The sequence below is a fragment of the Pseudophryne corroboree genome, chromosome 6 (assembly GCF_028390025.1).
Source record: "Pseudophryne corroboree isolate aPseCor3 chromosome 6, aPseCor3.hap2, whole genome shotgun sequence".
Classification (NCBI taxonomy): Eukaryota; Metazoa; Chordata; class Amphibia; order Anura; family Myobatrachidae; genus Pseudophryne; species Pseudophryne corroboree.
Window position 1 is genome coordinate 271995461 of NC_086449.1, and position 12529 is coordinate 272007989.

The 12529-nt window shown below is 47.8% G+C and overlaps 1 protein-coding gene across 2 annotated transcripts in view; it reads left to right on the forward strand.

Moving 5' to 3' along the window:
* Window positions 1-12529, forward strand: part of COPS2 (COP9 signalosome subunit 2) — a 176038-nt gene that overhangs the window by 101441 nt on the left and 62068 nt on the right. For both annotated transcript variants that reach the window (XM_063926036.1, XM_063926037.1), the window contains exon 11: window positions 12208-12290. In XM_063926036.1, the coding sequence (XP_063782106.1) occupies window positions 12208-12290 (83 nt within the window). The remainder of the gene's footprint in view (window positions 1-12207; window positions 12291-12529) is intronic.

Genomic DNA, 12529 nt, shown 5'->3' on the forward strand with positions numbered 1-12529 from the left:
TTTTAAATCTGAAATCCTTGAACACTTACATAAAAAGGTTCAAGTTCAAGATGGAGTCACTCAGAGCAGTGATAGCGAACCTGGAAGAAGGGGACTATATGGTGTCTCTGGACATCAAGGATGCTTACCTCCATGTCCCAATTTGCCCTTCTCACCAAGGGTACCTCAGGTTTGTGGTACAGAACTGTCACTATCAGTTTCAGACGCTGCCGTTTGGATTGTCCACGGCACCCCGGGTCTTTACCAAGGTAATGGCCGAAATGATGATTCTTCTTCGAAGAAAAGGCGTCTTAATTATCCCTTACTTGGACGATCTCCTGATAAGGGCAAGGTCCAGAGAACAGTTAGAGGTCGGAGTAGCACTATCTCAAGTAGTACTACGACAGCACGGATGGATTCTAAATATTCCAAAATCGCAGCTGATTCCGACGACACGTCTGCTGTTCCTAGGGATGATTCTGGACACAGTACAGAAAAAGGTGTTTCTCCCGGAGGAGAAAGCCAGGGAGTTATCCGACCTAGTCAGGAACCTCCTAAGACCAGGCCAAGTGTCAGTGCATCAATGCACAAGGGTCCTGGGAAAGATGGTGGCTTCTTACGAAGCGATTCCATTCGGCAGATTCCACGCAAGAACTTTTCAGTGGGATCTGCTGGACAAATGGTCCGGATCGCATCTTCAAATGCATCAGCGGATAACCCTGTCTCCAAGGACAAGGGTGTCTCTCCTGTGGTGGTTACAGAGGGCTCATCTCCTACAGGGCCGCAGATTCGGCATTCAGGATTGGGTCCTGGTGACCACGGATGCCAGCCTGAGAGGCTGGGGAGCAGTCACACAGGGAAAAAATTTCCAGGGCTTGTGGTCAAGCATGGAAACGTCACTTCACATAAATATCCTGGAACTAAGGGCCATTTACAATGCCCTAAGTCAGGCAAGGCCTCTGCTTCAGGGTCAGCCGGTGTTGATCCAGTCGGACAACATCACGGCAGTCGCCCACGTAAACAGACAGGGCGGCACAAGAAGCAGGAGGGCAATGACGGAAGTTGCAAGGATTCTTCGCTGGGCGGAAAATCATGTGATAGCACTGTCAGCAGTGTTCATTCCGGGAGTGGACAACTGGGAAGCAGACTTCCTCAGCAGACACGATCTTCACCCGGGGGAGTGGGGACTTCACCCAGAAGTATTCCACATGATTGTGAGCCGTTGGGAAAAACCAAAGGTGGACATGATGGCGTCCCGCCTCAACAAAAAACTGGACAGATATTGCGCCAGGTCAAGGGACCCTCAGGCAATAGCTGTGGACGCTCTGGTAACACCGTGGGTGTACCAGTCAGTATATGTGTTCCCTCCTCTGCCTCTCATACCCAAGGTACTGAGGATCATAAGAAGGAGAGGTGTAAAGACTATACTCGTGGCTCCGGATTGGCCAAGAAGGACTTGGTACCCGGAAATTCAAGAGATGCTCACGGAAGACCCGTGGCCTCTACCTCTAAGAAAGGACCTGCTCCAGCAGGGACCATGTCTGTTCCAAGACTTACCGCGGCTGCGTTTGACGGCATGGCGGTTGAACGCCGGATCCTGAAGGAAAAAGGCATTCCGGATGAAGTTATCCCTACCCTGATCAAAGCCAGGAAGGATGTAACTTTGCAACATTATCACCGTATTTGGCGTAAATATGTTGCGTGGTGTGAGGCCAGGAAGGCCCCTACAGAGGAATTTCAACTGGGTCGATTCCTGCATTTCCTGCAAACAGGACTGTCTATGGGCCTCAAATTAGGGTCCATTAAAGTTCAAATTTCGGCCCTGTCAATATTCTTCCAAAAAGAACTAGCTTCAGTTCCTGAAGTTCAGACGTTTGTCAAGGGGGTACTGCATATACAGCCTCCTTTTGTGCCTCCAGTGGCACCTTGGGATCTCAATGTAGTTTTGGGATTCCTAAAATCACATTGGTTTAAACCACTCACCACTGTGGACTTAAAATATCTCACATGGAAAGTGGTAATGCTGTTAGCCCTGGCTTCAGCCAGGCGTGTATCAGAATTGGCGGCTTTATCCTATAAAAGCCCTTACCTGATTTTTCATACGGACAGGGCAGAATTGAGGACTCGTCCTCAATTTCTCCCTAAGGTGGTTTCAGCATTTCACTTAAACCAGCCTATTGTGGTGCCTGCGGCTACTAGGGACTTGGAGGATTCCAAGTTGCTGGACGTAGTCAGGGCCCTGAAAATATATGTTTCCAGGACGGCTGGAGTCAGAAAATCTGACTCGCTGTTTATCCTGTATGCACCCAACAAGCTGGGTGCCCCTGCTTCTAAGCAGACGATTGCTCGTTGGATTTGTAGTACAATTCAGCTTGCACATTCTGTGGCAGGCCTGCCACAGCCAAAATCTGTAAAAGCCCATTCCACACGGAAAGTGGGCTCATCTTGCGCGGCTGCCCGAGGGGTCTCGGCTTTACAACTTTGCCGAGCAGCTACTTGGTCAGGGGCAAATACGTTTGCAAAATTCTACAAATTTGATACCCTGGCTGAGGAGGACCTGGAGTTCTCTCATTCGGTGCTGCAGAGTCATCCGCACTCTCCCGCCCGTTTGGAAGCTTTGGTATAATCCCCATGGTCCTTTCGGAGTCCCCAGCATCCACTAGGACGTTAGAGAAAATAAGAATTTACTTACCGATAATTCTATTTCTCATAGTCCGTAGTGGATGCTGGGCGCCCATCCCAAGTGCGGATTGTCTGCAATACTTGTACATAGTTATTGTTACAAAAATCGGGTTATTATTGTTGTGAGCCATCTTTTCAGAGGCTCCTCTGTTATCATGCTGTTAACTGGGTTCAAATCACAAGTTGTACGGTGTGATTGGTGTGGCTGGTATGAGTCTTACCCGGGATTCAAAATCCTTCCTTATTGTGTACGCTCGTCCGGGCACAGTATCCTAACTGAGGCTTGGAGGAGGGTCATAGGGGGAGGAGCCAGTGCACACCAAGTAGTCCTAAAGCTTTTACTTTTGTGCCCAGTCTCCTGCGGAGCCGCTATTCCCCATGGTCCTTTCGGAGTCCCCAGCATCCACTACGGACTATGAGAAATAGAATTATCGGTAAGTAAATTCTTATTTTTCCTCATCGGGCGTACCTAAGGTTCGCTGTACAGGATTGTCATTACCAGTTTCAGACGTTGCAGTTTGGGCTTTCTACGGGCCCAAGACTTTCACCAAGGTAAGGGTGGAAATAATGGTTCTCCTGCGCAAACAAGGGGTCACAAGTATCGCATACTTGGACGATCTCCTGATAAAAGCGAGTTCAGGGGAGCAGTTATTAAAAACAGTGTCTCGCTCCCTGAGAGTACTAGAACAGCACAGCTGGATTCTAAATCTGCCAAAGTTGCAGTGGGTTCCAACAACTCTGTTGTATTTTTTGGGCATGATTCTGGATACGGAAAAACAGAGGGGTTTTTCTCCCGGTAGTTAAGAGCCCAGGAACTCCAGAACATGATCAAAGACCTGTTAAAGCCTAAAAGAGTGTCAGTCCATCAATGCACTCGAGTACTGGGAAAAATGGTGGCGACCTACGGGGCCATCCCCTTCGGCAGGTTTCATGCGAGGACATTTCAGTGGGGCCTTCTGGACAGGTGGTCCGGGTCCCATCTTCAAATTCATCAGAAAATAAGCCTGTCCCCCAGGGCCAGGGTGTCTCTCCTGTGGTGGCTGCAGAGTGCTCACCTTCTAGAGGGTCGCAGGTTCGGCATTCAAGACTGGTTCTGGTGACCACGGACGCAAGCCTCCGAGGATGGGGAGCAGTCACACAAGGAAGAAATTTTCAGGGACTATGGTCAAGCCAGGAGGCTTGTCTACACATCAACATTCTAGAATTAAGGGCCATATACAACGGCCTACGACAAGCGGGGAAGCTTCTTTGCGACCTACCGGTTCTGATTCAATCAGACAACGACACAGCCGTGGCTCATGTAAACCGCCAAGGCGGGACAAGGAGCAGAGTGGCAATGGCGGAAGCCACCAGGATTCTTCGCTGGGCGGAAAATCACGTAAGCGCTCTGTCAGCAGTCTTCATTCCGGGAGTGGACAACTGGGAAGCAGACTTCCTCAGCAGACACGATCTCCATCCAGGAGAGTGAGGACTTCATCAAGAAGTCTTTGCAGAGATAACAAGTCTTTGGGGACTTCCTCATATAGACAGGATGGCGTCATGCCTCAACAAGAAACTTCGAAGGTATTGTGCCAGGTCAAGGGACCCTCAGGCAGTAGTGGTAGACGCCCTGGTGACACCATGGGTGTTTTCAGTCGGTCTATGTGTTCCCTCCTCTTTCTCTCATCTCCAAAATATTGAGAATCATAAGACAAAAAAGAGTGCAGACAATACTCATTGTTCCAGATTGGCCTCGAAGGGCATGGTATTCAGATCTTCAGGAGATGCTCACAGAAGATCCATGGCCTTTTCCTCTCAGTGAGGACCTGTTGCAGCAGGGGCCCTGCGTGTTCCAAGACTTACCGCGGTTACGTTTGACGGCCTGGCGGTTGAACACCGAATCCTAGCTGGGAAAGGTATTCCGGAGGAAGTCATCCCTACTCTGATAAAGGCTAGGAAGGAGGTGACGGCGAAACATTATCACCGTATCTGGAGGAAGTATGTATCTTGGTGTGTAGCCAAGAATGCTCCTACGGAAGGTTTCCACTTGGGCCGTTTTCTCCACTTTCTACAGACAGGAGTGAATATGGGCCTGAAGTTAGGCTCCATTTAAGGTACAGATTTCGGCCCTATCTATATTCTTTCAGAAGGAATTGGCTTCTCTCCCAGAAGTCCAGACTTTTGTAAAGGGAGTACTGCACATCCAGCCTCCTTTTGTTCCCCCAGCGGCACCATGGGACCTTAACGTGGTGTTACAGTTCCTAAAATCTCACTGGTTTGAGCCTCTTCAAACAGTTGAATTAAAATTTCTCACTTGGAAGGTGGTCATGTTGTTGGCCTTGGCATCTGCAAGGCGGGTGTCCGAATTGGCGGCTTTGTCTCACAAAAGCCCCTATCTGATTTTCCATGTGGATATAGCAGAGTTGAGGACTCGTCCTCAATTTTTGCCCAAGGTGATTTCATCGTTTCATATGAACCAACCTATAGTGGTGCCAGTGGCTACGGGAGACTTGGAGGATTCCAAGTCCCTTGATGTAGTCAGGGCCTTAAAAAAATTTTTACGTAGCCAGGACGGCTCGGGTTAGGAAAACAGAGGCACTGTTTGTCCTGTATGCAGCCAACAAGGTTGGCGCTCCTGCTTCTAAGCAGACTATTGCTCACTGGATCTGTAACACGATTCAGCAGGCTCATTCTACGGCTGGATTGCCGTTACCAAATTCGGTAAAGGCCCATTCCACTAGGAAGGTGGGCTCTTCTTGGGCGGCTGCCCGAGGCGTCTCGGCTTTACAGCTTTGCCGAGCAGCTACTTGGTCGGGTTCAAACACCTTTGCAAAATTCTACAAGTTTGATACCCTGGCTGATGAGGACCTCATGTTTGCTCAATCGGTGCTGCAGAGTCATCCGCACTCTCCCGCCCGGTTTGGAGCTTTGGTATAATCCCCATGGTCCTTACGGAGTCCCCAGCATCCTCTAGGACGTAAGAGAAAATAAGATTTTAAACATACCGGTAAATCTTTTTCTCCTAGTCCGTAGAGGATGCTGGGCGCCCGTCCCAGTGCGGACGTATTTCTGCAAGACTTGTATATAGTTGTTGCTTACATAAGGGTTATGTTACAGTTAAGATCAGTCTTTGGCTGATGCTGTTTTGTTCAAACTGTTAACTGGTTGCGTATATTCCAGGTTATACGGCGTGGATGGTGTGGGCTGGTATGAATCTTGCCCTTAGAATAACAAAAATACTTTCCTCGTACTGTCCGTCTCCTCTGGGCACAGTTTCTCTAACTGTGGTCTGGAGGAGGGGCATAGAGGGAGGAGCCAGTGCACACCCATTCTAAAATCTTTAGAGTGCCCATGTCTCCTGCATAGCCCGTCTTTACCCCCGTGGTCCTTACGGAGTACCCAGCATCCTCTACGGACTAGGAGAAAAAGATTTACCGGTAGGTTTAAAATTGTATTTTTTCTTAGTTTAAATAATAATTTATTTTAAAGGATATTACAGGTTGAGAATCCCATTTCCAAATATTCAGAAATACGGAATATTCCGAAATACGGATTTTTTTCAGTGAGAGTAAGATAGTGGAACCTTTGTTTTCTGATGACTCAATGTACACAAACTTTGTTTAATTCACAAAGTTACTAAAAATTTTGTATTAAATGAACTTCAGGCTGTGTGTATAAGGTGTATATGAAACATAAATTAATTGTGTGAATGTACACACACTTTGTGTAATGCACAAAGTTATTTAAAAATTCTCATACGTCCTAGAGGATGCTGGGGATGCTTCAAGAACCATGGGGTATAGACGGGATCCGCAGGAGACATGGGCACACTATAAGACTTTGAATGGGTGTGAACTGGCTCCTCCCTCTATGCCCCTCCTCCAGACTCCAGTTAGATTCTGTGCCCAGCGAGACTGGAGGCACACTGAGGAGCTCTCCTGAGTTTCTCAGAAAAATACTTTATTTAGGTTTTTTATTTTCAGGGAGACCTGCTGGCTACAGGCTCCCTGCAGTGTGGGAGTGAGAGGATAGAAGCAAACCTACTTCTTTAGAGTTCAAGGACTGTGCTTCTTCGGCTACTGGACACCATTAGCTCCAGAGGGTTCGATCACTATGGTACGCCTAGCTGCTTGTTCCCGGAGCCGCGCCGTCACCCCCCTCACAAAGCCTGAAGATAGAAGCAGGGTGAGTATGAGAAGATCAGAAGGCTTCAGTGACGGCAGAAGACGGCTTGAGGTACCACTGCCACAGGCACTTGTTAGGGACCCCCACCAGTATAAAGATTTTTGAGCGGGATCTAAGCGCGCCATGTCGGGGGCGGGACTTAACCGCATAACTCTCACCAGCGCCATTTTTTCTCATCACAGAAGGCTGCAGAGATGCTGGCCCTGATCCTCCACACTGCTGTGCAAGTAACGGTGCAAAACGGGTGGCGGGGCACTCATGATTGGTGAATTATATATATATATATATTGATAAAAGCGCTAGCAGGTCTGGGCAGTATTATTGCTGACTTCAGAACCGGGATAGGCGCTAGGTGTGAGCTGGCAGAACTCTCTCTGTGTCTCTCTAACAGGCTCTGCTGTGGGTCTGTCCCCTATAGCTCAGTGTGTTTGTGGCTGTCGGTATGTGTGTGTGTCGACATGTCTGAGGCTGAATGCTCTTCCCAGGAGGACGCTGGCGTGGGGACTGACAGTTCTGTGAGAATGACAGTGTCGGCACCGCCGACGGATGATTGGGTCAATATGCTGAGTGTTTTAAATACGAATGTGACTAAGTTGGCTAAGAGATTTGATAAATCTGAGTCTAAGAACCAGTCATGGAGGAAATCCATGGAGGATGCTTTGTCACAGGTCCAGACCCCTTTGGGGTCGCTGAAACGTGCATTTGCCCAAATAGCAGATACGGATACCGACACGGACTCTGATTCCAGTGTCGACTATAGTGATGCTAGATTACATCCAAAACTGGATAAGAGTATTCAGTACATGATTGTGGCGATAAAAGACGTTTTACTGAGGACCCTGCTGTTCCTGATATGAGGGTCTGTATGTTTAAAGGCAAGAAACCTACGGTAACGTTTCCTCCCTCTCATGAACTGAATGCACTTTTTTGAAAAAGCTTGGGAAAATCCCGACAAAAAGGTACATGTTCCCAAAAGAATTCCAATGGCTTATCCATTTCCCTCTGGGGACAGGGACAGCTGGGAGTCAATCCCCACGGTGGATAAAGCTTTGTCGCATTTATCCAAAAAGGTAGCGCTTCTGTCCCCTGACACGACAGCCCTGAAGGATCCTGCGGATCGTAAGCAGGAAAATACCCTGAAGTCCGTTTATGTCACTACGGGGTCGCTACTCAGACCCGCTGTTGCGGCGGCATGGGTGAGTAGCGCTATTGAAAAGTGGGCGGATAAATTGTCATCGGAGGTAGATTCCCTAGACAGGGATAGTGTGCTTTTGACCTTGGGTCATATCAAGGACGCTGCAGCGTATTTAAAAGAAGCAGTAAGGGATATTGGTCTTTTGGGATCATGGGCCAATGCCATGGCAGTCTCTGCTCGGAGATCATTGTGGATTCATTAATGGAATGCTGATGCTGATTCTAAGAAGGCGATGGAGTCTTTACCGTTTAACGGTATTGTCTTGTTTGGTGACGGCCTTGCTGACCTGGTCTCTACGGCTACAGCGGGTAAGTCGTCTTTTTTTTTACCTTATGTTCCTGCACAGCAGAAGAAATCGCCTCTCTATCAGATGCAGTCCTTTCGGCCCAACAAATTCAAAAAAAGGCGTGGGTCCTCCTTCCTTGCTGCGAGGGGGAGAGGAAGGGGAAAAAGGTCACAGGCTGTGGCAAGTTCCCAAGAGCAGAAGTCCTCTCCGGCTTCTACCAAAGCCACCGCATGACGCTGGGGCTCCGTTGCGGGAGTCCGCACCAGTGGGGGCACGTCTCAAGCTCCTCTGTCAGGTCTTGGTGCACTCGGACCTGGATCCTTGGATAGTAGACATAGTTACCCAAGGGTACAAGTTAGAGTTTCAAGACGTGCCCCCTCACCGATTTTTCAAATCGGCCTTACCAGCTTCTCTTCCAGACAGGGAGATAGTAAGCGCTGTGATACTAAAGTTGTGTCAAAATCAAGTAATTGTCACGGTTCCCCTGTCTCAACAGGGGGAAGGGTTTTATTCGAGTCTGTTCGTGGTCCCGAAGCCGGATGGCTCAGTCAGACCGATTCTAAACCTAAAATCCCTCAATTTCTTTCTGAAAAAATTCAAGTTCAAGATGGAGTCCCTACGAGCAGTGATCTCCAGTCTGGAGGAGGGGGATTTTATGGTGTCGGTCGACATAAAAGATGCCTACTTACATGTCCCCATATATCCTCCGCATCAGGCTTACCTGAGATTTGCTGTGCAGGATTGTCATTACCAATTTCAGACGTTGCCGTTTGGTCTGTCCACGGCTCCGAGGATTTTCACCAAAGTAATGGCGGAAATGATGGTTCTCCTGCGCAAGCAGGGAATCACAATTATCCCGTACTTGGGCGATCTCCTCATAAAGGCAAGGTCCAAGGAGCAATTGTTGAAGAATGTTGCTCTTTCACTGACTATTCTGCAACAACACGGTTGGCTCCTAAATTTGCCAAAATCACAGTTGGATCCAACGACACGGCTGTCGTTCCTGGGTATGATTCTGGATACAGAATTGCAAAGAGTGGTTCTTCCAGTGGAAAAGGCTCTGGAAATACAGAACATGGTGAAACAGATTCTGAAACCGGCGAAGGTGTCGGTTCTTCGCTGCACTCGGTTGCTGGGGAAGATGGTAACGACCTACGAGGCCATTCCGTATGGCAGGTTTCATGCCAGGGTGTTTCAGTGGAACCTGCTGGACGAGTGGTCCGGGTCTCACCTGGACATGCACCGGAAGATAATTCTATCTCCCAGGACGAGAATTTCCCTGCTATGGTGGCTGCGCAGTTCTCACCTTCTGGAGGGGCGCAGGTTCGGGATTCAGGATTGGATCCTGGTGACCACGGATGCAAGCCTCCGAGGCTGGGGAGCAGTCACGCTGGGAAGAAACTTTCAGGGAAAGTGGTCAAGTCAGGAAGCTTGTCTACACATAAACATTCTGAAATTAAGAGCCATCCACAACGGCATACTGCAAGCAGGACATCATCTTTGAGGTCTGGCGGTCTTGATTCAGTCAGACAACGTGACAGCAGTGGCGGAACAAAGAGCAGAACGGCGATGGCCGAGGTCACAAAGATTCTTCGCTGGGCGGAAAGACGTGCCAGCGCTGTGGCAGCTGTCTTCATTCCAGGAGTGGACAACTGGGAATCAGACTTCCTCAGCAGACACGAGAGTGGGGTCTTCATCAAGAGGTCTTTGCAGAAGTGACAAGTCGTTGGGGAGTTCCTCAAGTGGACATGATGGCGTCCTGCCTCAACAAGAAACTTCAGAGATATTGTTCCAGGTCAAGGGACCCTCAAGCAATAGCGGTGGATGCCCTAGTGACACCGTGGGTGTTTCAGTCGGTCTATGTGTTCCCTCCACTTCCACTCATTCCGAAGGTGATGAAAATTATAAAGAAGAACAAGGGTTCAGACGATCCTCATTGTTCCGGATTGGCCAAAAAGGGCCTGGTATCCAGATCTTCAGGAATTGCTCATAGAAGATCCCTGGCCTCTTCCTCTTCGGGAGGACCTGTTACAACAGAGGCCGTGCGTGTGTCAGGACTTACCGCAAAATCCTAGCCCGAAAGGGTATTCCCAGTGAAGTCATTCCCACTCTTCTTCATGCTAGAAAGGAAGTAACGGCAAAGCATTACCACCGTATTTGGAGAAAATATGTGTCTTGGTGTGAATCTAAGAAGGCTCCTACGGAAGAATTTCACCTGGGGCGTTTGCTCCATATCCTACAAGCTGGTGTGGATGCGGGCCTAAAATTAGGCTCTATTAAAGTACAGATTTCTGCCTTGTCGATCTTTTTTCAAAAAGAATTGTCCTCCCTTCCAGAAGTTCAGACCTTCGTAAAAGGCGTGCTGCACATCCAACCTCCCTTTGTGCCCCCCGTGGCACCATGGGACCTTAATGTGGTGTTGCAATTCTTGCAATCGCATTGGTTTGAACCTTTGCGCAGGGTTGAGTTAAAATTCCTTACTTGGAAAGTGGTTATGTTGTTGGCCTTGGCGTCTGCAAGGCGAGTGTCTGAGTTGGCGGCTTTGTCTCACAAGAGCCCCTATTTGATTTTCCATGCTGATAGAGCGGAGTTGAGAACTCGCCAGCAGTTTCTGCCAAAAGCAGTTTCATCATTTCATGTTAACCAGCCAATCGTGGTGCCAGTGGCTACTGACGCCTTGGCGGAGTCAAAGTCTCTCGATGTGGTCAGAGCTTTGAAGATCTATGTCGCCAGAACGGAGCAGATTAGGAAAACAGAGGCTCTGTTTGACCTGTGGGCTCCCAACAAGATTGGGGCTCCTGCTTTCCTTGCAGACTATTGCGCGCTGGATTTGTAATGCGATTCAGCAGGCTCATTCTATGGCAGGATTGCCGTTACTGAAGTCGGTGAAAGCCCATTCTACCAGAAAGGTGGGCTCATCCTGGGCGGCTGCCCGGGGAGTCTCGGCGTTACAACTTTGCCGAGCTGCTACTTGGTCGAGTTCAAACACCTTTGCGAAGTTTTACAAGTTTGATACCCTGGCTGAGGAGGACCTCTTGTTTGGTCAATCGGTGCTGCAGAGTCATCTGCACTCTCCCGCCCGTTCTAGAGCTTTGGTATAAACCCCATGGTTCTTGAAGCATCCCCAGCATCCTCTAGGACGTATGAGAAATTAGTGTTTTAATACCTTCCGGTAAATCCTTTTCTCTCAGTCCGTAGAGGATGCTGGGCGCCCTTCCCAGTGCGGGCTGTATCTGCAGTTTGGTTGTAGTTACGCTCATGTTGTGTTGAGTTCGGTCAGTCTGTGACAGTTGTTGGTCATACCGTTGCATGCGTTGTTTGTTGAATGCCATGTTGTACGGCGTGTTAGAGGTGTGAGCTGGTATGTATCTCACCTTAGTTAAAATAATTAAATAAATCCTTTTCCTCAAAATGTCCGTCTCCCTGGGCACAGTTCCTATAACTGGAGTCTGGAGGAGGGGCATAGAGGGAGGAGCCAGTTTACACCCATTCAAAGTCTTATAGTGTGCCCATGTCTCCTGTGGATCCCGTCTATACCCCATGGTTCTTGAAGCATCCCCAGCATCCTCAACGGACTAAGAGAAAAGGATTTACCGGTAGGTATTAAAATCCTATTATTGGCTAGAATGATCTTTAAGCTGTGTGTATAAGGTTTATATAAAACATAAATGCATTCTGTGATTAGACTTGGGTCCCATCTCCATGATATCTCATTATGGTATGCAATTATTCCAAAATATGGAAAAATCCGATATCCAAAATACCTACGGTCCCAAGCATTTTGGATAAGGGATACGTAACCTGTATATGAACTTGTACATGTATTATATACTGTATTTTACTAAACCTGGTACTGTTGGAAATTGTTGTATTTTTATTTTTATTTTTTTGTATATCTTAGAGCTTTTACGAAACATCAGAACACAAGTACTTATAAAATTAATTAAGCCTTATACAAGAATACATATTCCTTTTATTTCAAAGGTAAGAACTAATATTTTTATGTATTTTTGTTAAGTGAATGACCATTATTGTTACAAATTTTAAAAGGTATCTTAGATCATTGCAACAAAAATAATTCTCCTCCTTTTTTTTGTTTTGTAACCAAAAAAATAAACAACCAAACTTGCAAGGAATTTTGAAGTAATGATCTTGGCTTAAAAAACAAAAAAGAGAAATAAACTTCAACATCTGTAGGACAAAAGTATTTTAGAGTGAAATAA